Here is a 25,288-nt window from a genome sequence, read left to right as displayed (position 1 = left end):
GGTAGAGGTGGTCAGCTGTCTACCCCACCTCGTGGTCTGTGATGCCCTTGGCGATCGTCCTCTGGAGGGCCTGGAGTTGACAGCCCTGGCTGCTTCCAGATGCCAGGGACATATCCATGACATTCCGTATTCATCCCGCTGCCGCTGAGATGCCCCGATGTCAGGAAGGGGGAGTCAGAAGGTGTAGTCATAGCCGCAGTCTCTTGGGTTGAAGGCCCCGGCATGGGCTCAAGCCTTCCTCCTCCCTCGGGGTTCCTGTGGGCCCCTGGGTGCTCCATGGGATGGTGGTGCTTCTGCAGTGAGCTCCAGAAGTTCAGGAGTCACCTGGCCCTGCCAGTCCTGAAGGACCACCTGCGTTCTTGCCCTGGTGGTCGAGCCCCCTGTGCTGGCTCTCTGAGTCAGGGCCACCTATCAATGGCAGCAGCAAGTGCCCTCTGAGATTGGGCCACGCTCTGCAGCCCCTCAGCCATGACCTTTTGTGACTGGGCCACATTTACAAGGGCTGCTGCCATAGCCCGCTGTGTGTCAGCGCTGTCCCACTGGGTCCCAGTGCCCTGGCACTAATGCATGCTGCCACTGCCTCCCAGCCTGCGTTCCCATCCTTTCCACTGGGATAGCATCCTGCTGGGGGGAAGAGAGTGTCCGCCTTGTCTCCACCGCCTCCAAGAAACTGGCCAGATCAGCATCTGAAAAATGAGGAGCTGTCTTCCTGGAGACCATTTCTTCGTGCACTGCCTGCCTGTCTGTCCATCCTTGGGGTTTTTATGGAGCTCTCCCTTGTTAAGGCAGATCAGCTGCAGGCAGTTTGGGCACGTTACGCGCCCGTTAGAGCGTTCCAGCGAGTTTAATGCAGTTTGTCTTGTTACCATGGAGGGGAAGCCAAGTCAGCACTTGCAGGTGCTGATGGCGGCGGGGGGGTGGGGGTGAGGGGAGGGGGGGGGGGTGGAATTTGTGCCTCTATAATGATCGGGGGATGGGGAGAGAGAGGGTCATGTCAGTCAGCCATTGGGGCCAGGAGGGGTGATGAGGGGGCCTTGAGCAAGGGTCTGGGGGGGGGGGGGGGGGGGGGGCGGGTGGGGGGGGGTCCTGGGCAGGGGTGGGGTGGGAGCGTTAAGGTGGTCAGAAATGTTGGGGGGTCTCCGATGTCTGTTGGGGGGGAGGGGGAGGCTGTATCTGGCCCGGGTGTGGGGTGGGATCGGGGGGGGGGGGAGGTGGTGGTTCTGTCAGCAGAGCTTTTTTTTTCCATTTTTCCTGCGTATGCTCAGTTTGTGGTTCCGATCTGAGCTGCTGGCTGTTTGGTGAATTAGGCCCCGCCCACTGCCTCTCGTGGCTAGAAACAATCCTGCCCATATTTTAAAAGAGTGAGTGCATATGATTAGGCGTGAAAACTCACCCGAAAAACGGACACGGGAACTCTCCCATTTTCACGCTGGCTGGACACAAGAAATCTCGTAAAATTCCGCCACTTGTTCAGGGGTTTCCTGGGCCTTTCCTGGGAGTAGATTATTTATCTGCTGCAGAACTAGGCCGTTGATACATGGGGATTTCCCAGGTTCCTAGTCTCTTTACTGGATCCTTGGCTGTCTGCGCACCCAGTGAAACAAAGTGTGCCAACAAAGTGGAACCTACTTGGAGGTCCAGGTCTGCATCATGGCCTGGACCCCTGAAGCAAAACGCTAATTATTTTCACAAATATTTTTAAATGCAGATCTGTTACACATGAAGGAAGGAGTCCCTTGACACTCTGCAGTTTGATGGTGTCCAGTGGTAGAGAGTTCTGTGAACATGCTGCTTAAATTGCGGGCTCACATATTTTCAGAACTTATAGATTTATAGTTGTATTGCTTATTATATAACACAAACCAATGAAAACTGAGCCTAGGTAGCTATATAATATTAGGAAGGGGACAGTATTTCCCATTGATTTTTTATTCTCACCTATTATCTCGCCTACATCCCTCCTTTGTTCCTGAAGCTAATTAACTCTTTGCTGGCTATGGTTCAGTGGGCACTGATTGCCTCGAGCACATCACACAAGAGCATTCTTAATGTATGAACCTTGACAGTAAGAGTCAGCAGGCTATTCAACCTGGGGAAAAGGAGGGGGCTTCACAGCTGCATCTTTTAAGTAGGGCCGGTTGAGTGGCAATCAGAAGTAGGAATGCTGGATGATTGCTTTTCCTGCATTTAGCAATACTAATGCCTTCTGTAGTTCCTTTACTGTCTCTCTGGCTGTCAGAGTGGAGCTGTAGCTTAAAGAACCTTCGTGTCTCTGGCTCAGATATTCACTGGATAGTTAAAATAATATATCCTTTGAATGAACTTTGAAACATTTAAAGTATCCTCGTGGAACTGTTCGGAAGACATATTTTACCTGCTGCAAGTTTAACTTCCCTGACATAACTGAGGGAGAATATTTTTGCGTTATGAAGCTTTTGAATTTGATTTATATATGGACGAGGGAAAAAAGAAACTGATTCCCAAACAGTGTTTGGAAATGCAGAAATGGTGAAATACTTACGTTGTGCATAAACATCTAACAAGTCAGTCGGTTTGCATATGTTTTGATTTGTGATGTCTTAATGGAATTCTCTTCAAAGAATTTTTAAGATTGATTGACGATCCTGACCACCCCATCCCAACACTGCTTTTATTTTGTGCTGACAATATTGTTCATTGGCACGAGTTCTACTATAACAGAGACAGGACATCATGCAGTTATCTTTATGAGTCATCCAAACACAATACTAAATACATGTCAGCAAAGGAAATATTAGTCGAGAGAAAAAATGTCTTTGATGTACTTCAGCATGCAGTGATTTGTGCAGACTTCAAAACTACTGCCCTCTTGCAAGAAACAGTGTATGCTTATAGTTTGGTAATCTTTCTAAGAGGCTCAGAGACCACCCATTGCTTTAAAACAGTCCTGTCCTTTCAGAAGAAACTATACATTTACGTCCAGCGTGGTCTTCTTACATGCGGACCTTTGAACTCTCTTGCGGTATTTCTATTGGAAGAAGTCAAACAGAGAAGTGAAAATTGTGAAAAATCCTCTCCCTAATCACCACCCCCCCACCCTGGTAAATTATCGCTCATTTGAACTGTATAGTACAAACCTTGTTAGAGCCTGTGAAACTGTGAGAAGACTTATGAACATTTTACAGGCCTTTGCAATCGAGGCTCCCTGAACATAGTTTTTGTCAGGTATTCATAGATGCACCAAAAGCATCCTGCTTAGCTTGCACCACTCCAATCAAACAGGATGGCAGAATGCTCAGTAAAAACAACACAGATGGAATTTTTGCAGCTGCAATTGCATCTTAGAGATTCTCCTATTTATTTGTATTGATCTTCATGATGCTGTGGCCAAGAGTCACTTGGCAATAATAGAGTATGTTGACAAGTGTATATCTCACTATTAGGGAATTGTGAAGATAGTCTTGCCCATGGTGTTAAGCAAAGAGCAAATTGCAATGGCGCTTGCAAATCTTCATGATTTGACTTGGTCGAAGATAATGCTACATATCGCTTTCATCTAAAAAGTGTGGCATCTTACATTTCATAAGTTGTTTTTTTTTCACTTGCTCTCATTTTCAAGCCAAATGAGTTTTCCAGTAGGTTTTCCAGTGAGAAGCTGTGTCTTATGGACCCAGAAGGTCCCGAGTTTATGCTGAACTTCCTGATCACAGGGCTCGCGGTAAGGGTGTTAAAGTTGGCTTCAGCAATCCTAGATGTTTGATCCTAAAAATACCACAAGAGTGCAAAGATGTGATCGGATGGGACTTCCACCTATTGCTTTTCCGACCCTCTAACCCAGTTCCAAATTCTAGGAATGGAGTCATCAGAATATTCAGGTTGGACATTCATTGCCCATAATGGTGCAATAGGTGATGATATTCATAGTGGCACACTGCCATTCTTAGAGATGCCACCCCGGTCTGATTTAAGCTGAAGCTTCATGTCAGCACTGTTTATATTTCTCAATTATATTTCTATTCTGTATTCACTGGTTCTTCACAAGGTCCATCGGGGCTAGTATTTCTGGTGTAATCTTGGAACGCCCTGAGAGATATTTTCAAAGTCAGGAAGCAGCCTAGCACAGGCAGACTACAAAAGCACAATTTACCTGGGAACCTCTGAGCAGCTGAAACTCAATGGATGCACATTTGGCCCCGAGCTGCAGTTCACCATGCTCCAGCTAAGATCAACCTTTAGTTCCATGCATTCCCTCCGAATGGGAATTATAGCTCTTTTGGCTCTTCAGAGACTAATTGCTTTCTAGGTATAACTGGGTTCTTAAATTATTGGCACTTTTTCTTAGGCAAGGCACTGTAATTGGCTGCTGGGAAATGACTCAATGAAGCATGGGGTAATTCACCTTTAAACCTCTCTTTGCCTGGGTAAAGTGTAACCTACACTGCATTTCCCCTAACAAAGAACAAAGAACAATACAGCACAGGAACAGGCCCTTCAGCGCTCCAAGCCTGCACTGCTCATGTGCCCAACTAGACCATTCGTTTGTATCCCTCTATTCCCAATCTGTTCATGTGGCTGTCTAGATAAGTCTTAAACGATCCCAGCGTGTCCGCCTCAATCACCTTGCTTGGGAGTGCATTCCAGGCCCCCACCACCCTCTGTGTAAAATACGTCCCCCTGACATCTGTGTTGAACCTTGCCCCCCTCACCTTGAACCTGTGACCCCTTGTGTTCGTCACCCCCGACCTGGGAAAAAGCTTCCCACTGTTCACCCTATCTATGCCCTTCATAATTTTATACACCTCTATTAGGTCGCCCCTCATCCTCCGTCTTTCCAGGGAGAACATCCCCAGTTTACCCAATCTCTTCTCATAGCTAAGACCCTCCATACCAGGCAACATCATGGTAAACCTTTTCTGTACTCTCTCCAAAGCTTCCATGTCCTTCTGGTAGTGTGGCGACCAGAACTGGATGCAGTATTCCAAATGTGGCCTAACCAACGTTCTATACAGCCGCAACATCATATGCCAACTTTTATATTCTATGCCCCGTCCAATAAAGGCAAGCATGCCATATGCCTTCTTCACCACCCTCTCCACCTGTGCTGCCACCTTTAAGGATCTGTGGACTTGTACACCCAGGTCCCTCTGTGTGTCTATACTCTTGATGGTTCTGCCATTTATTGTATAGCTCCCCCTTACATTAGATCTACCAAAATGCATCACTTCGCATTTATCTGGATTAAATTCCATCTGCCATTTCTACGCCCAGTGTTCCAGCCTATCTAGGTCCTGCTGTATTCTCTGACAATGTTCATCACTATCCGCAACTCCAGCAATCTTCGTGTCGTCCGCAAACCTACTGATCACACCAGCTACATCTTCCTCCAAATCATTTATATATATCACAAACAGCAGAGGTCCCAGTACAGAGCCCTGCCCACTAGTCACAGACCTCCAACCGGAAAAAGACCCTTCCACTGCTACCCTCTATCTTCTATGGCTAAGCCAGTTCTCCACCCATCTAGCTAGCTCACCTTTTATCCCGTGAGATTTAACCTTTTGCACCAGCCTGCCATGAGGGACATTCTCAAACGCTTTACTAAAATCCATATAGACGACATCCACGGCCCTTCCCTCGTCAATCGTTTTTGTCACCTCTTCAAAAACTCAACCAAATTTGTGAGGCATGACCTCCCTCGTACAAAACCATGCTGTCTATCGCTAATGAGATTATTCAGTTCTAAATGCGCATATATCCTATCTCTAAGAATCTTCTCCAACAATTTCCCTACCACGGACGTCAAGCTCACTGGCCTATAAATACCCGGGTTATCCTTGCTACCCTTCTTAAATAACGGGACCACATTTGCTATCCTCCAATCCTCTGGGACCTCACTTGTGTCCAGTGAAGAGACAAAGATTTCTGTTAGAGGCCCAGCAATTTCATCTCTTGCCTCCCTGAGGAGTCCTGGATAGATGCCATCCGTCCCTGGGGATTTGCCTGTCTTAATGTTTCCTAAAAAACCTAGCACTTCCTCCCTTGTAATTGAGATTTTTTCTAACGGGTCAACACATCTCTCTGAGACACTACCAGTCAACACGTCCCTCTCCTTTGTGAATACTGATGCAAAGTATTCGTTTAGGATCTCTCCTACTTCCTTTGGTTCTAAGCATAATTCCCCTCCTTTGTCCCTGAGAGGTCCGATTCTTTCCCTAACAACTCTCTTGTTCCTAACATATGTATAAAATGCCTTGGGATTCTCCTTAATCCTGTCTGCCATGGACATTTTGTGACGCCTTTTTGCCCTTCTAACTCCCTGTTTGAATTCTTTTCTATTTTCTCTGTATTCCTCCAGTGCTCCATCTGTTTTTAGCTGCCTGGACCTCATGTATGCCTCTTTTTTCTTTTTGATTAGACCCACAATTTCACTGGTTATCCACGGCTCTCGAATCCTACCTTTCCTATCCTTCCTCTTTACAGGCACATGCCTGTCCTGCAGTCCTATCAACTGCTCCTTAAAAGACTCCTATATGCCAGATGTGGATTTACCTTTGAACAGCCTCTCCCAATCAACAGCCACCAAATCCTGCCTAAACCGGCTGTAGTTAGCCTTCCCCCAATTCAGCACCTTACCCATAGGACAACACTCATCTTTTTCCATTACTATCCTAAAGTTTACAGAATTGTGGTCACTCTTTGCCACATGTTGCCCCACTGAAACTTTGATGACCTGACCGGGCTCATTCCCCAGTACTATGTCCAGTATAGCCCCCTCTATAGTTGCACTGTCAACATATTGTTCCAAAGAACCTTCCTGTACGCATTTTATAAATTCTTCCCCGTTCAGGCCCCCAGCCCTAAGCGATTTCCAGTCTATGTGAGGGAAATTAAAGTCTCCCACTACAACAACCCTATTTTTTCTGCACCTGTCCAGAATCTCCTTACGCATCCGTTCCTCAGCTTTCCGTGGGCTGTTGGGAGGCCTGTAGTATACCCCCAGCATAGTGACTGCGCCCTTCCTGTTTCTGAGCTCCACCCACAGTGACTCGCTACCTGACCCTTCCAAATTGTCCACCCTCTGTACCGCTGTAATATGCTCCCTAACCAGCATTGCTGCTCCCCCACCTCTCCTAGCCCCTCCTCTGTCTCGCCTAAAACAGTCATACCCCAGAATATTCAGCTGCCAGTCCTGTCGTTTTAACCAAGTCTCCGTCACTGCAACAACACCCAAGTTCCGCGCAAGCATTAAGGCTCTAAGCTTGTCTGTCTTGCCCGTGACGCTCCTTGCATTGAAGCAGATGCACTCCAGACCTCCAGGCCCACTGAGGTCATCCTCCCCTAGAATGCTCTTCCTCTTAGATAGTCTTGTCTTGGCCCCAACCTCGTCCCCAGCCTCTATGCTTATTGACCTATTGTTCTGATCCCCACCCCCCGCCACATTAGTTTAAACCCACCCGAACTGCACTAGCAAAACTCCCAGCTCGGATATTCGTGCCCCTCCAGTTTAGGTGTAACCCGTCCTTCTTGTACAGGTGCCATCCTCTCTTGAAGACTTCCCAGTGATCCACAAATTTGAAACCCTCCCTCCTGCACCAGTCCTTTAGCCACGCGTTCAGCTGTGCAGTCTCCCTGTTCCTAGCCTCACTAGCTTGTGGCACTGGGAGTAGTCCAGAGATCGCTACCCTAGAGGCCCTGCTTTTTAGCCTACTACCCAACTCCCTGAATTGCTCTCGCAGGACCTCCCTGCTCTTTCTGCCTATGTCATTTGCACCAATGTGGACAATGATGTCTGTCTGGTTACCCGCCCCTTTTAGGATGCTTCCTACCCGCTCAGAGACATCCAGGACCCTGGCACCAGGGAGGCAGACTACCATCCTGGAGTCTCATTCGCGCCCACAGAACTGCCTGTCTGTGCCTCTAACTGTTGCATCCCCCACTACTATTGCTCTCATAGTCCCCCTCATTCCCTTCTGAGCCACAGAGCCCGTCTCCGTGCCAGTGACCCGGTCACCGTGGCTTACCCCTGGAGGTTCATTCCCCGCCCCCCCACAGTATCCAAAACGGTATACTTATTCTGGAGGGGGACAACCACAGGGGATCCCATCACTGACTGCTCTCTCCCCTCCTCTCTCCTGTCTGTCACCCATCCCTTACTGTTAAGGGGGACAACCACCGGGATACTCTCTGGTACGTGACCTTTACCCTTCCTAACCGTGTGACTTAGATCTGGAGCTCACCAGAAGTGCACCAGAGGCATCGATCCATGTTCTGGCAAGCTGTAGCACAATTGGGTCACACACTAACATGCTGATCTTGCCTCTTTTGAAAATAGATATGTAAGCATCAGTATCTCATTATTTTATTCCTTCGTTTTATGCTTTGAAACTTTCGATCATAGAATCAAGTCATAGAATTGCTACAGCACAGAAGGAGGCCATTGGGCCCAGTGAGCCTGCACCAACAACAATCTCACCCAGGCCCTATCCCCGTAACCCCATGCATCTACCCTGCTAATCTCCTTTACACCCAGGGGCAGTTTAGCATGGGCCAATCATCCTATCCCGCATATCTTTGGAGTGTGGAGGAAACCAGAGCACCCGGAGGAAACCCACGTAGACACGGGGGAAAAGCGCAAACTCCACACAGTCACCCAAGCCTGGAATTGAACCGGGGTCCCTGGCACTGTGAGGCAGCAGTGCTAGCCACTGTGCCACCGTGCTGCCGTATAGGGGGTAGCAATATTATTGCTAAGAACGGGCCACTTTCTCTGTGTCTCTCAGTGTTGGCAGGAAATATTGCTGGCCCAGGTACAGTACTATCAAATGCAGAATAAAACTTGCTCTACACAACCCCAAAAACATGCCTTAATCCGCTTAAATTGAACGTCTAAGGGGGAATTCTGTCAACAGCATGCTGTTCCTGATGGCATAACCAGAAGTGTGCACCACTTCCACTCTCTTGCTTTTTCTCTTTTCCCATGCAATTCCAATTAAAATTTAAAGTGCCAGTGGTGTACATGGGAGACACATGCAGTCATACAGTGGGGAAAGTCTTTCAGTAGTGCTGACAATGCAGCTGCTACATGCAGGTTATGAAATAGACTTATGGTCAACAAGGCACCACAGCCAAAACTTTCCTGATCAACTCCATTGCCATTAACATAACGTTTGAGAGCACAGAGGTGGTATGGGTGTTCTTGAGAATTAAATTTCCCTTGTAATTACAATGGTTTAACCTTATTTATATGTGTGTCGTCGTTATCTGTTGAGGCTGGTTTAATCAGACAAGTAAATGTATTGGTCCACCTCATGGTTGGTGGTCACAGGGGAGTTAAGGACATTTCTTTTATTGTGAAAGGAACAATGTTGTGTTTTTTGTTCACTCTTTATTGAATGTTAAAGTTAGTGTCCAGTGTTGTACCCACCGCTCTGTGGGACATGGCTGATATTACAGGCTCAGCTGGCTCTCCCTTCCATGTGTTGTAAAGGACACTAAAGGATCACTCTCAATGGGGATAATTAAAATGTTGTGGTAAACTCAGAGCCTTGTAAGGACTCTGCCAGCCAACATCCTGAGATGAATCTACCATTGACTCAACCTTGTCAGTTCCGAGCCTCCGTGCAAACTCCCACTCTCCTGCGCCCCTCCCTTGTGCCATAGAGTAAAACTGCTGACCTTATACACAAGTGCACAAAGCCAACTGGTGCACACCACCTTTAAACCAATGTGAATCTGATGCCATGAGAATCTTGTGCACCGCTGACTTTAACTTGAAGGTACGGCGCAACTTAAAATAGTTTTATGTTAATGAGTATTCATGGCATGCAAATGTGTCACAAGTATGAACTCGCCACAGGACGGCGTGAGGCGCGACACAGAGCAAACACTTTGCTGACTCTCTCCGTATCTCAACCTATTATCAGGAAATTGAAATTTTGCAATTCCCGTCCAACCAAGTCACCCCACATGTCAAATTTCCCACTCTTTACAGGCTCCATAAAATTCCATCCCTTCTGTACCAATGTAATCTCTCCTTTTTTTGCATCATCAGCACTTCTGAATGAGGTTGCTATTTTAATGACAGTTTGTGAGGCAGAATATATAACTGAGTAAACGTGGTTAAGAATTTCTCTGGTCACCATGCGCAGCAACATAATAAAATCAGTTATGAAGACTTTCCTTATTTGGCAATTATGAACCTGTAAATATTTTAACAACCAGGGGAATGTTTATGTTTCAAAATTAATTACAAAAATGATCTTTGTATATATTAAAATATATCTGTGGTATCATTTTTCCTATGTTTTAGTTCCATCTTTTCAAGTGTTTCACTCATCCTGCTCCTTTGATATGTAGACGTGTGTGATCCTGACTGAATTTCTGGCCAAACTTCACATCCATGAATAAGCAGCAAGATTTTTCTTTGTAGCTCACTTGACTTGGTTGTGGTCATGTGCACAGTTATGGAGGATGGGCTGTATCCTACCACTTTGCAACTCAAATGATGGCATGAATTTGCTCCTCCAAGGAAACCCAGTGTCATGCAAGAAAAAAATGTGCTGTTCATAAATTATCAAAATTGAAATCACTTTATTTATGTATTTTACCAATACCCTTTATTTGCTGTTTATTAGGTCATGCATATTCTACAGAGCCTGTGATGACATCCCAAGAGGAATGGAGCTTTTGGTCTGGTACAACGATAGCTACACCTCATTCTTTGGGATCCCCTTTCAGTGCATCGCGCAAGATGACAATCGTAAGCCTTTCCTTTAGCAGCTTTAAAATAACCTGAACATAGAATGTACCCTTTTCACTGCCACACTCTATTTGCTAACAAACTCTCTATCTGGCACTGCATGTGTTTAACAGGTAGAGTTTGGGCAGACCTTTGCTTTCTGTAGAAGTGGTAAAATCAGCTGAAAATCTCACATGTGAAGGCTGTTTTCTCAGCTGTGTTGTTAAAATTCAGGACATCCTGATTAAATGGTGCAGTTGAGAGATGTGGAACTAAATTCTGATGGCCGTGGTGTTATTCTAGAAGGTCTTCGTTCGTGAAATAATTCTGTTTGAGTATTTGCTGTTCCATATGCTTCCAGGTTTCATTCAAAGAATTGTTCCAGATTTTATTAGCTGCACAAAGGAAGAAACAGCAACAATAAATGGTTTACTGGTAAATGCAACTCAAGCATTCCATCCTGCAATGCAGTGTCATGGAAAACAAAACCCAATTTGTAACATTGCATTTTGTCAGCATTTGGCAGCAAGCTGGCTTCTCTTTCCTGTGGCACATTTTGGGTAAGCGTCCAATCACTTTGTGCCACCTTGGGCTGGCATCGTACTTGAAATTATATGGAGCCTAGCTAAAGAAGACAAGCTATCTGTGGGACTAGATTCCCCTGTAACCAGCAACCTAGTAGAACACATGACGATAGGTTTATTTTTGAGTAAATTATAGAATGACTTACCATTTTATAAACTCTGCAGTTTATTGCCACCTTTTACACACCCCAAATCATCACAAGTTGCAGGTTTATGCCAGGGAGGTTGCTAAGAATATGCTCAAGATATAATTATTCTGTGAAAGTTGTAAATGTATTCAAAACATTCAAGCTAATATTTTTTATTTGCTACTTCAGTCAGAGATATGAGCATTAAAATAGAAGTTGTTGCATTTTCACAGAAAGTGTTGCTACATGATGGATACTGGCATTGGAAAAATATTTTTTTATCTTTACAGAAGAAATACTGGCCGCAATTCTCCCAAAAGCGCTGAATTGGTGGGAAAACTGTTCTAAATCCTGACTGTTTTCTCAGTTCAGCTTCTCATCCGAATCTCCGAACTCTGTGCACTGCAGAGATCCCAATCGTGAATGTCATTAAAACCCCAGGGGGGGCGGGACCTATTTGCGTCGGAGTTCAACAGTTCTGGAACTCTGCGCATACGCAGTGGTCCCGATATGTCAAACTCCCCATTTTCTGGCCAGCTCAATCGCTGGCCAGCCCGGGACCCCCACAGTGGTGCCCCTCCAGCGCCCCACCCCATGGCCCGATCACGGCCCCCACAACAATTCCCGGGCCAGCCCTGACACCGCCCCCCCCCCCCCATCCCGGAGCGCCCCGATGTACAGCCCATCCCCCCCCCCCCCCCCCCAGCAGTGGCCCTCCCCTCACCCCCTTCACCCTGGCAGATCCCTCCCCCGATCATACCCCGAGGGTCAGCACCTCCCCCCCCCCTTCCGGAGGCAGGCCCTCCCCAGCAGACCATCCCCCCAGCCCCACCCAACCCCAATTGCTGCCCTCCCTCCATCCCAGACTGATCCTGTCTGCAGAGTGGCAGTGGGACACCCACCACCCCCATTGATTGCCCCGAGGCCCTGCCCACAATAGGCCCACTTCCATTGCACTGCCCAATGCCCGATGGGCAGTGCCAAAGTGCCCCCCGGGTATGGGCACTTTGCCCCTTGGACAGTGCCAGGGGCACAGGCTGGCACTGCTAGGGTGCCCATGCCCAGGGGGCAGCAGCCCCCACCGCCCAACTCCCTGGGGGGCCCCAATTGCCCCTTCATTCTGGCATGGTCTCCCGCTAGTTCCCCGAACGTGGGGAGCTAGTCTGAGCCCCGCTGGAATGAAGTACTCCTGGCGGGGTGGGAGATTCAATTGGGACCTGAAAGTTCCGTTAATTACATTGAAAACATATTTAAAATACATTTGAAAAAGTTTCAAATTACTTACCTGCCTTCCCACCTGTTTCCAGCGTGGTCTGACCAATGACTGTTTGCCGGCTCTGGGAGATGCACATGCATTCCTGGCACATGCGCAATTCCCAGAACAAGGCCGGCGATGCGCATCTCCCACCGCGACCCGCCAGAAAGTTGCAGGTCGCGATGAGAGAATCGCGGCCACTGGTACAAATTCACACACATTTTCCCCACGTAAATTATTATTAATAATTTGGAATGCTCATGGTTAATACCATAGATTACCTTATGAAATGACCCAGAAATATATTCTTTATAGGATATCATTTGTACTGTGCATTTGGCGATAAGTTTAATTAGGAACATTGAAATATTTCAACGATTGTCTGCAAATTGCTTCAGGATGCAGTTCTAGAATTGTGAAATATATCTCGTTATATCTGAAGAATATGCAATATGTTCAATGTTTAACAGTTGGATAACTTTTTTGTGAAGAGCTTGGTTGCTTCAGGAATGTTATCACTTCCAAATTATAAACAAAACTGAAACAAACATGCCTTCCAATAAAATTAATTATATTGCAAAGTCGCATTGATTAGTGTGCCAGAGCTGCAGCTGCAGACCATCCTGTGAAGGAGATTTTCATTTGCAGGGGTGGCCTTGCAAAAGTTCAAATCTCCTCAAAATGGAGGCACTCTGGCAGTCGCCATCCTGCGATAGCAACAACTACCTCTAAATGGGCTTGCTGCCTCAGGAAACTGCCTGTCATCTTTAATTGGACAGTGAACCCGGAGGCGTCTCCAGAAGATCACGTCAGCGGGTGCATTGCCGGTAATTCCCGGTTCGGGACCCAGAAGTGGTTGTGCTTTCTCAGTTAATTTTAAAGCGGACGAGATTCCATCTGAAGTCAACCTAGATCCAGCTGAGGAACAAGCAGATTTTCACCCTGGAAAAGTCCCATCGCTGATGCAATGAGTTATATAGGCCTGGAATTTCCTGAAGTGGTACATTTGATCACAAAGTTGGATCATGGGGGCAGACTGATTCTCCAGTGCTGTATTGAAGAGGAGATTAACTGGAAAACTCATTCAAATGCACTGCAGTGAATGGTGTGACATGTGACTGAAGGGAAATAGAAATCAGCGTTCTCCGCTGCACACAGTTCAGTGTCAGAGTTCTGAATCGGTTTTAGAGAATAGAGTCTTCTTTCTACTAACAAACAAAGCTGCCACTTACTCAATTCATACTCAATGTAGAAGTAAACAATAGAAGCCACATGTGTGCATGCAGGTGAAAAGATTCATTTTGGTAGGAAGAATGACGAGAGGCAATGCAAAGTAAATAAACGGAGGAGCAGAGGGAGAGCAGGAGCAGAGAGACTGGTGATATGTGTGAATAAATCATTGAAGGTGGCAGGACAGGTTGAGAGAAAGGTTAGTAAAGCATATGTGATCCGGGGCTTAATAAATAGGACATAGACTACAAAAGCAAGGGATTTATGATAAATCCTTATGATATACTGATTTGGCCCCAACTGGAGCATTGTGTTCAGCTCTGGGCACCATGCTTTAGGAAGGATGTGAAGGTATTCGGGAAGTTACAGAAAAGATTCACAAAAATTGTTCCAGGGATGAGGAATTTCAGTTAAGTGGATGGATTGGTTCATTTGAAGCTGTTTTTCTGGAAAAAGAGAAGAGTATGAGCAGAATTCATAGAGGTGTTCAAAATTATGAAGGGCTTGGACAGAGTAAATAGGGAGACGCTGTTTCTGTTGGTGGAAGGATCAAGAACCAGAGGAAATCAGTGTAAGGTGATTGCCGAAGGAAGAAATGAGGCAAAACTGTGAGTGGTCAGGATTTGAAACACAATGTGGTGAAGGCAGATTCAGTGGAGACCTTCAAAAGAAAATTGAACAAATAATTGGACAGAAACATTTGCAGGGCTAGGAGAGGAAGGGCTGTGTTGGACTAGGTGAGTTGCTCTTGCAGAGAACTGGCACAGACACGATGGGCCAAATGGCCACCTTCTGTGCTGTAACATTCTATGGACAGAATTTTACAGTTTCCCACTAACGGGTTTGAAGACAGGTAAAATGAACCGCATGGCCTGCTCGCTGCCTACTCACCTGCCCCAACCCGTCTCCTGTTATATAGAGGGTGGTGGAAGTATTGGGGCGCCTGCAGTTTAACACATTTTTGAACGAGGTTGAATTTAAACCTCGAATATGGTATTTTGCCCAAATTAATGGTATTCAAGTCAGACGATCCAGAGATTCTAAACGTTCCAGGGAGTTAACAGATTCTGACCGCATGCCTGATGATTCAGATGTTAACTGTGTAATTATATAATTTAGTTTTTTTCTTTCCTGACAGGATATCTCCAGTACAATTCGGTTTGTATTGATTTCATGTAGTGCGTGTCACTGCTATTTAAAACTTCTGTGTTGGAATACTCGATTCCATTTATGTTGAGTCACTTCTAATAGTTGACATGATTGAAAATGGAGTTGAAGCACCTCCGTGTATTTTGCGTTGTTTACAGTGCCTTCCTCCTGGTGCAGCCTCCATTATCGATCACGTTAGACAATGTTGCAAAAGCTGCTCAACCCTCTGTGCTATTGTTACATAATAAACCTTTCCATCTTTAGTTTACGGTGCGACAATATGTTTCATATCACACAGTTCAATACCATACCCACTGCAGATATAAATTCAGATCATTGCCTCCTTGAGGCAAAAATTGAGATGAAACAGAAAATGTCTAAAAATGGAAAAGATGTGCGATGATTTAGATCAGCGGTCTCCAAACTTTTCAGTACGAGGGCCACGTCGTATATTTTACACATTTTCACAGGCCAAAGAAAAAAATTAGTTTCATAAATGAATGAATAAAATTTATTTTATCCGGGCCGGATGTGGCTCGCTGCGGGCCGGATGTGGCCCGCGGGCCGTAGTTTGGAGACCCCTGATTTAGACCTTGACATGTTGGAGGATGAGAACATCAGGGTAGCATTACCAAAAGAGAAAATGCTGGAAAATCTCAGCAGGTCTGGCAGCATCTGTAAGGAGAGAAAAGTGCTGACGTTTCGAGTCCAGGTGATCCTTTGTCAAAGCTAAAAGGTATAGAAAGTGGGAGATATTTATACTGCAGGGTGAGGGAATGAAAGATGAGTCATAGCCATAGAAACCAGGGGAAAAGGCTGCTGATGGCAGTCCATAAGAGAATAAAGGGTGTGAATGGCCAAACGGCAGAGAAGGTGAAATCAGAGGGTAAACTGTGACAGATGAAGATGTGGGGGGGGGGGTAAAATTTAGCAAAAGGGAGAGAGGGGAAGCAAAGGGGGAGAAAGGGTGAGGAAGCATTCACTCTTAAAGCAAAAAACATGAATGAATGTCTCAGGACTGAGGAAACAGAACGCACAGAGATCTCAGAACCAGAAACAGAAAATAAATGGAAAAACTTGAGAGCATACAACATGCTGCAAAACAGAAAATCAAAAGAAACGACGAGTGGATGACAGATGAAATACTAGCAATGATGATAGAAAGGGGAATGAAAAGAAACGCATCTGACTATGAGGAAATTGAAAAGAAAATAAAGAATGCATGTGGACAGTCCAAAGAGAACTGGTAGAACAAAATGGATGATGAAGTATTAGGGCTGGAAAGGAATCACAATTGAGAGTTACGCACCAGAAGGTGAAATCTCTGATGGATAAGAAGGAAAGTTAACAACAGATAGTGGGTGCATAAAGATAGTGAAATATTGTTCGAAAGAGATACAAAAGCAAAAGGAGAAACAGAATGTATAAGTGATGATCCAAATCGAGGGAGTCCACAAGGTACAGAGGTAAATGATGGACCAAACATTATGATATCAGAGATAAAGAAATGCTTTGAAATTGATGAGTACAGAAAAAGCTCCTGTATAACTGAAATAACAACAGAACATTTAAAAGCTTTTGGAGAAACAGAATTAGGCATGATAAGAAAAATATGTGATCAAATATATATCAATGGATACATTCACATGGCAGATTCAGTACAACATAGATAAATGTGAAATTATCCACTTTGGACAGAGAAACAGAATGGAAGGATATTATTTAAATGTTGGTGTACAAAGGGACCTGGGGTCCTTGTACACCATTCACTCAAAACAAGCATACAGGTACAGCAAGCAGTTAGAAAGGCAAATGGTATGTTGGCCTTCATTGCAAGAGGATTTGAGTACAGGAGCAAAAATACCTTACTTGCAGCTGTGCAGGGCCCTGATGAGACCACATGTGCAGTATTGTGTGAAGCTTTGTACCACTAACTAAGAAATAATATACTTGCCATAGAGGGAACGCAGTGAAGGTTCACCAGACTGATTCCTGGGATGGCAAGATTGTTGTATGAGGAGAGATTGAGTTGACTGGGTCTGTATTCAGTGGAATTTAGAAGAATGAGGGGGGAATCTAATTGAAATCCATAAAATTCTGACAGGACTGGACAAACTGGATGCAGGGATGTTGTTTCATCTGGGGATCTAGAACAAGGGGTCATAGGAGATGGGGTAGGCCATTTAGGACTGAGATGGAGGAGAAACTTCTTCACTCAGAGGGTGGTGAAGCTGTTTAACACAGGAGGTTTTGGAGGCCAAGTCACTGAATATATTTAAGAAAGGAATAGATTTCCAGACTCTAAAGGTGTCAAGGGTATGGGGAGAGCACTGGATTATGGTGTTGAAGTAGAGGATCAGCCACGATCATATTGAATGTTAGAGCAGGCTCGAAGGGCTGAATGGCCTGCTCCTGTTTCTATTTTCTATGTTTCTATTCCGAGTGACTTGAGATGTTCATTTCATTAAGTTACCTAAAAAACCTAAAGCAATGCAGTGAAATCAACCTTTAGAACTATAACCGTAACAAGTCATCTCATTAAACACATCTTAATAGAAATAATAGCACGTTTGAAGCAGAAATTGGTGAAGCACAGTCTGGACTTAGGCCTGGACTAGGAACAAGAAATGGAGTATTTAAGCCAAGATCAATCTCGACAAATATCCAAGAGTAAACAAAAACATTTATATGCATCCTACATAAACTGAAAATGTATCACCATAAGCTAATTGACGTGTGGTTGAAATGTGACATTGACAGTAAAGATGTGAGATATATATATTGGACCAAAGAGTGAACATGAGGCTAGAAGATGGACAATCAAACATGTTTCAAGTGAAGAGAGGAGTACAACAAGGCTGGGTACTGTTGCCAAAATTATTCAATCAACACAGAACAAATATTTAGAGGTTTAGATGTACTTCCAGGGGTAAAGATTGGGGGCAAGAGCATAACAAGAATATGGTATGTTGATGGCACAGCGCTCCTTACAGAATCAGGAGATGCCATACAAAATATTATAAATCAATTAAAATTTAGAAATTGAGAACATAAATGGAGTATGAACACCAGAAAGACAAAAACAATGGTAGTTAGAAGGAATACATTAGAAGAAACTAGATTGAAGATTGAAATGCATGGTGTCACGCTGGAACAAGTAGATACGTTTGTCCATTTAGGACAAATGATAATAGAATGTGATAGATGTGATGCAGAAATTAGAAAAAGAATAGAGATAGCCGAAAGTAATTTTGTGAAGATGAAGAATGTGTTAGCAACAAGAAAACTCAGCAAGGAAAGTGTACCAAGAAAAAAATCTCATGAGATGCTACATTCTATTCACTTTCCTGTGTGCCTCAGAAACCTGGACAATAAATAAAGATCTGTGGAAGAAAATAAAGGCCTTTGAAATGTGGATACTGAGATACTAAGAATTCCACTTAGAGACCATAAGACAAATGAAGTGCTACTTGAAATAGCAACAGCGAAAAGTACTCTAAAAAGTGACACCCAGCAAAGAAAATGCTTATTTCGGCCATTTGGTTAGAGATGAGAGATGACAGAGATCTCCCATAAAGGATAAAGGAGAGGGCAGTGGAAAGAGGAGTAGATGGATGTAGGTGAGTGGGTGTCGACGGACATCACAGAGAGGTTACAGACAAGCTACAGTGGATGTGTGAGGATGTGCAAGACAGACAAGTGTGACACACCATGACAGCAGATCTCCAGAACCAAATGCACACCTCTGAGTGAACTATATATTTGCGGGCCAAAATCCTGATTAGTTGATTCCACCGGGGAGTGTATAATGGTTTAGGCCATAATTGTGTCCAAAATTACACTTCACTTGAACCAATCCTGCTGCTTGCCTCAACCCCTTTCCAACATTTTCATCCACATCCCCCACTCCCCACTCTCCCCCACCCCACACACCGTAACCTGCACTCCCACCCCCATTAACTGTTTTGACCAATATCTCCCTCACAAAGAACAAAGAACAATACAGCACAGGAACAGGCCCTTCGGCCCTCCAAGCCCGCGCCGCTCCCCGGTCCAGGATTGAATCCTGAATCCAGGATCCCCGCCCAATTTTCCAGCCTATCTACATCCTAATATCCTATCCACCGAGCTGTCCCTCACAGCTACGATGCTTTGTTCATCACAACCTATTATCTCACCCCCACCCCCCCATTCCAGACCATGTGATCTCCAGGGAGAGGCGAAAACCCAGAGTGAAAATCCCAGGGCCAATATGGGGAAAAAAGAAATCTGGGAAATTCCTCTCCGACCCCCTGTGGCGATCGAAACGAGTCCAGGAGATCACACTGGCCCTGATCGGAAAATGCTTCCCAACCCTATTCATTTCCACTTCTGCTTTACGAACACCATCTGAATTCCCTGCCCCCGAGACAGGTTCCCAACTATCCACAGTCTCGCTCTGTACTGGCACCAGCAAGATGATCATAGAATGAAGCCTTGAAACGAGAAACAAAGAACAATTAGCCCGCGCCGCTCCCTGGTCCAAACTAGACTACTCTTTTGTATCCCTCCATTCCCACTCCGTTCATATAGCTGTCTAGATAAGTCTTAAACGTTCCCAGTGTGTCCGCCTCCACCACCTTGCCCGGCAACACATTCCAGGCCCCCACGACCCTCTGTGTAAAATATGTCCTTCTGATATCTGTGTTAAACCTCCCCCCCTTCACCTTGAACCTATGACCCCTCATGAACGTCACCACCGACCCGGGGAAAAGCTTCCCACCGTTCACCCTATCTATGCCTTTCATAATTTTATACACCTCTATTAAGTCTCCCCTCATCCTCCGTCTTTCCAAGGAGAACAACCCCAGTTTCCCCAATCTTTCCTCATAACCAAGCCCCTCCATACCAGGCAACATCCTGGTAAACCTCCTCTGTACTCTCTCCAAAGCCTCCACGTCCTTCTGGTAGTGTGGCGACCAGAACTGGACGCAGTATTCCAAATGCGGCCGAACCAATGTTCTATACATCTGCAACATCAGACCCCAACTTTTATACTCTATGCCCCGTCCTATAAAGGCAAGCATGCCATATGCCTTCTTCACCACCTTCTCCACCTGTGACGTCACCTTCAAAGATCTGTGGACTTGCACACCCAGGTCCCTCTGCGTCTCTACACCCTTTATGGTTCTTCCATTTATCGTGTAGCTCCTCCCTACATTATTCCCACCAAAATGCATCACTTCGCATTTATCAGGATTGAACTCCATCTGCCATTTCTTTGCCCAAATTTCCAGCCTATCTATATCCTTCTGTAGCCTCTGACAATGTTCCTCACTATCTGCAAGTCCTGCCAGTTTTGTGTCGTCCACAAACTTACTGATCACCCCAGTTACTCCTTCTTCCAGATCATTTATATAAATCACAAACAGCAGAGGTCCCAATACAGAGCCCTGCGGAACACCACTAGTCACAGGCGTCCAGCCGGAAAAAGACCCTTCCACTACCACCCTCTGTCTTCTATGACCAAGCCAGTTCTCCACCCATCTAGCCACCTCCCCCTTTATCACCTGTTATTAAAGGAGCTGCAACCAAAGACTAACAGTGCTCAATGAATTGCCTAATCTTCCACCGTCAGGAGCTACACCACAAGCACTCTGCAGGAAGATTAATACTTGTAAATGGTTTATACTAATCCCATAAAACAAAATGATCACAATGCTAAATGAGCTTTTGGCTTTTTAACCAATTCTAGGAGATGTTTGCTTGGTATTTTCAGCATGGGAGGTGAATGGCTGCTGTTGGGGACCATTGAGATACTTGTGGTCATTAGCCTTTAGGAGCCGGGGTCTGAGTGGTCCAACTGTAGACTGGCGTAAATGGGGTTTCCGCCACACTGACAGCAGTGGAGCAGGGAAAACCCCAAGAAAATTCCCAGCATTCCACTTTTCAGTCTGAGAAGGAAGCAACTGAGAAGTTTTTGAGCTAATAATTGATATGGAAAAGGTATATCCAGATTTTTACTTTAAATTAAATTGCAAGAGTAGGATGAGGAGGCAGAGCGCAAAACTAATGAAATGAAATTTAGGGCTGATATCAAGAAATTCTTCATCTCACAAACGATCATCAATGTAAAGAATAGAATTCCAAGATGAATAATGGAAGCAAAAACTCTGATTTTTCTAAGGGACAATTTTTTAATAATTTATTCATGGGATGTGGGCATCGTTGGCTGAGCCAGCATTTATTGCCTATCCCTGATTGCCCTTCAGCTGAGTCGCTTGCTAGGTCATTTAATAGTCATCTACATTACTGTGTGTCCGGAGCTATATGTAGGCCAGAGTGGGTAAGGATTTATTTGAATTCTAATTTTACCATCTGTCACAGTGAGATTTGGACCAGATTGCCAGAGTGTTACCTTGGGTCTCTGGATCTTGTGAATCTTGTGAAAATACCACTGCACCACCACCTCCCTTCTATGGTGAACTGAGGATCTTTCTGGTTGGATTGATAAAGGTGGCCTTGGCCTTCTTCATCCATAACTGTTATTTGATTTTGCGATTGTACTGGTCACAGTAAATTAATCCGTTTGGGGCTGTCATTTATAAACAAATTTCAAACTAAACACTGAATCCCATGCTTTTTATTCCAGATTGATTAAGAAAATGTTTCTGACATTTAGCTAAAGCTGCTTTATTTTTGAAAGAAAATTCCGAGCACAAGTTAGTTCAGTTCAAAGGTTCAATTATTGATAATAAGATCAATAATATATGTCTTCTGTCACTCATAAAGTACAAGTGTAGTTGTTACTAAACACATTCTTATTTATTCTATACCTTATCAAATCAAAATAAAAATGGTCAGAGCTTTGCTAGTCTATTATCTCATTCCATTATCTTGGAACTGATCCAGGATGGAAACCACAGCTGGATTGTCCCTAATGCTGCTTGACTTCAGTCTTCCTCGTAATGTGTACATTGGGACAGAAGTAGCAACTGAACTCCCCCCACCCCATCCTTACCTGGTCCTCTTCCCACTCCTGGAAAATCATGGCAACAAATAGTGCAGCCATTAAAGAATGTATTTCTCTAATAAGAAGGAAGAGTAAAATTCATTTACAGGTATTGTAAATCTAAAAGTCTTTGGGTAAAGTTTGGACAATGTATTCATAGGCGTTTGAGATTGTTTTGCCTCAGTGCTTGAGTTACAAATGTCATCTGTTTAAAGCAAAGGATGTTTCTTTTTTTTATTCCCATAGTGAATGTCCCATCATCTCTTGCTGACGTAATGACCAGGCACGAGACGTTACAATCGTTCAACAAAACTGGCAAAATGCCACCTACGGCCGTGTACCGTTCCCTGAGGTTTCCACAGACATCATGCAGCAAGTCACTGTGTGACAAACCTGGGCCACATGACTCCATAGCTAACCATATCAATACGAAGAACCAGCGAGTACTGGCAAGTCCAACCTCAACCAGCCATTTAAGTGGAGAATTCAGTGACTGGCATCTATGGAAATGTGGACAATGCTTTAAGACCTTTACCCAGCGGATTCTTCTACAGATGCATGTGTGTCCACAGAACCCAGACAGGTAACCAGAATCGAACACAGACACAGGAGAGTGGTGAGAATGTGGAATTCGCTACCACAGAGAATAGTTGAGGTGAATAGCGTAGATGCATTTAAGGGGAAAGTAGCGACATGCTGGAGAAAGGAGTAGAAGGATATGTTCATGGGGTGGGATTAAGAGGGGTGTGGAGTATAAATATCAGAGTAAGCGTGTTGGACAGAATGGTCTGTTTCCATATTGTAAATACCACATAACAAAAACAACCGAGAGCTTAAATTTGTATCAGTCTGCTTTCGCATTGTTGGGAGATCAGGTCCATTTTTCATGATTTAAATGAGGAATGCAATCAAATTAACCCTCCAAATATGATATTTTTGAAGTGTTGCTAACTCTTTCAGCTAGGGATGCCAACTGCAATTTAAAGTTTAAAAATTTAAAGTTTATTTATTAGTGTCACAAGTAGGCTTACATTAACACTGCAATGAAGTTACTGTCAAAATCCCCTAGTCATCACACTCCGGCGTCTGTTTGGGGACACTGAGGGAGGGTTTAGCATGGACAATCCACCTGACCAGCACATTTTTCAGATTGTGGGAGGAAACCAGGGCATCCGGAGGAAACCCACGCAGACATGGGGAGAATGTGCAAACTCCACACAGACAGTGACCCAAGCCGGGAATCGAACCCAGGTCCCTGGCACTGTGAGACAGCAATGCTAACCACTGTGCCACCATGCTGCCCCAATTGGAGTGGTTCCTGGAAGTTTGGTCCCATGATCTCCTGTCTCCAACAGCCCTGCATGGTAAAACAGATGTTTTCCCACTTCCCCAATATTTCCATAACTAATAAACATAAGTGACTAAAAATTAAAATGAAAAACTACAATGGTTTAATCTCCTCACAGGTTTCCTCCTGGATTCTTTGCTCACAGCATTGTTCAGGAGATTAATCTTCAATTCCTGGAGACGCCAGGGCAATGCTGGAGGGTTGGCAAGTCTCAGCTGAATTTTAGTGTGGGCCTCGGGAAACCGACATCAGGTCAAAAAGCAGGTCCTGAGTCCGCAATGCCGGCAGTGGGACCTGGCTTGATGAATTTACCAGAAGCAACTCCCTAATTCTCAGTGAGAGGGCTGGCAGCTCTGAAGCCACATCAGGCCACCCGAGAGTTGGCCACTGCTTAGGCAGTTCAGAGATCAAAAGGCTGAGAACGCTAATCCCAAAGGGCCAAGTTGGCAGGCCCTTCCAGAATGGCAATTGACACACCGAGGGTGGCCTTCCCTGACTGCAATCCTCTCTTTGGCACATTCAGCCTCCAGCTCCAAACACTGCACAGCTCCAGGGAGCAGAGAAACCCAGGAAAATTGTCCTTAATAGAGCCATTAATTATTTAATTGGGTAACCACCTCTATTTGGCAGACAGCCAATCTGCAGCTAATGCTGTCACTGTGAAACTCCCCCAGCAGCAGCACTACATTGGGATACTGTCCTGACACTGCTGCCCACTGTTTTCCAGGATCCCCCACGCCCTCACCCTGCAGAACTGCTTCTCAGCCCATCACCCCATGGGGAAGACCTGCCCCCATGAGGCTTTTGCACCTTTTCCAGTTGAAACCAAGGCGACACAGCAGTCCAAGATTTAAAGTGCAGCTGTTTTAAGTGAGACTGAGAATAAATTGAATGGTACATTATTCCACATCTGGCCCAATGACCATGCAATGTTCCTTTAAACTGGGATTAAGTAAACAGTTACTTTCACCTTCAGAGCACTCACTGGCTGTCTGAAAGTTGTTAGTGCATCAAGTATTTTACTCTGTTACGTAGGGGCAGTCCATGTAGAAAAACAATCACCACACAGAACGTGTACATGGAGTGTTATATTTATGGAAAAAGCAGAAGCATCTGTGGTTCATATATTGTGGGCTGGGAATGAGTCTCTGCACTGGCTGTGCTGTCAGCACCACACACCCAAACAGAGAGCCATCCACAGGCAGCTCACTCCTCCAGAGAAATGTATTCTAGGCTGCAGCAAGTGATAGTTCCAGAGGTGGGGACAAATTGGGAAATTGGGATGGGGCTGGTGGAGGACAAGCAACAGGACTGCCAAACAGTAACAGTCTGTGCCAGCAGGTATAGAGTGAGCAATTGAAAAGCAGGAGGAGGAAGTGGCGGCACAGTGGCACAGTGGTTAGCACTGCTGCCTCGCAGCGCCAGGGACCCAGGTTCGATTCCAGCCTGGGGTGACTGTGTGGAGTTTGCACGTTCTCCGTGACTGAGTGGGTTTCCTCCGGGTGCTCTGGTTTCCTCCCAGAGTCCAAAGATGTGTCGGTTAGTGGGATTAGTCACGGGAAATGTGGTGGGTTACGGCTTAGGGCCTGGGTAAGATACTTTATCAGTGAGTCTGTGCCGACTCGATGGGCCGAATGGCATCTTCTGCACTGTAGGGATTCAATGAAGCAATCAACACATTCTCTTTCTGGGCAGGTTATCCATGACTGGCTCATTCAACAGCAATACCTTTGAACGCAACACTGATTCCCCATTCACCGACTGTTCCACATCTTACCTTCCCATTACTACTGGACATCAGTACCCACTCAATGAAACAAATGCCACCATAAATAAACATTCCAAACAAACTTACCAAGATTCTATACAAACATCAATGAATCATT

The 25,288-nt window shown here is 45.1% G+C and overlaps 1 protein-coding gene across 1 annotated transcript in view; it reads left to right on the top strand.

Moving 5' to 3' along the window:
• Positions 1-25,288, top strand: part of prdm6 (PR domain containing 6) — a 254,465-nt gene that overhangs the window by 173,014 nt on the left and 56,163 nt on the right. Inside the window, exons 4-5 of the mRNA XM_078215409.1 lie at positions 10,614-10,738; positions 22,301-22,637. Coding sequence (XP_078071535.1) covers positions 10,614-10,738; positions 22,301-22,637 — 462 coding nt within the window. The remainder of the gene's footprint in view (positions 1-10,613; positions 10,739-22,300; positions 22,638-25,288) is intronic.

The sequence above is a fragment of the Mustelus asterias genome, chromosome 6, assembly GCF_964213995.1.
Source record: "Mustelus asterias chromosome 6, sMusAst1.hap1.1, whole genome shotgun sequence".
Classification (NCBI taxonomy): domain Eukaryota; kingdom Metazoa; phylum Chordata; class Chondrichthyes; order Carcharhiniformes; family Triakidae; genus Mustelus; species Mustelus asterias.
The sequence above is the reverse complement of the archived record's forward strand: the minus strand, read 5'-3'. Positions and strand labels throughout refer to the sequence as shown.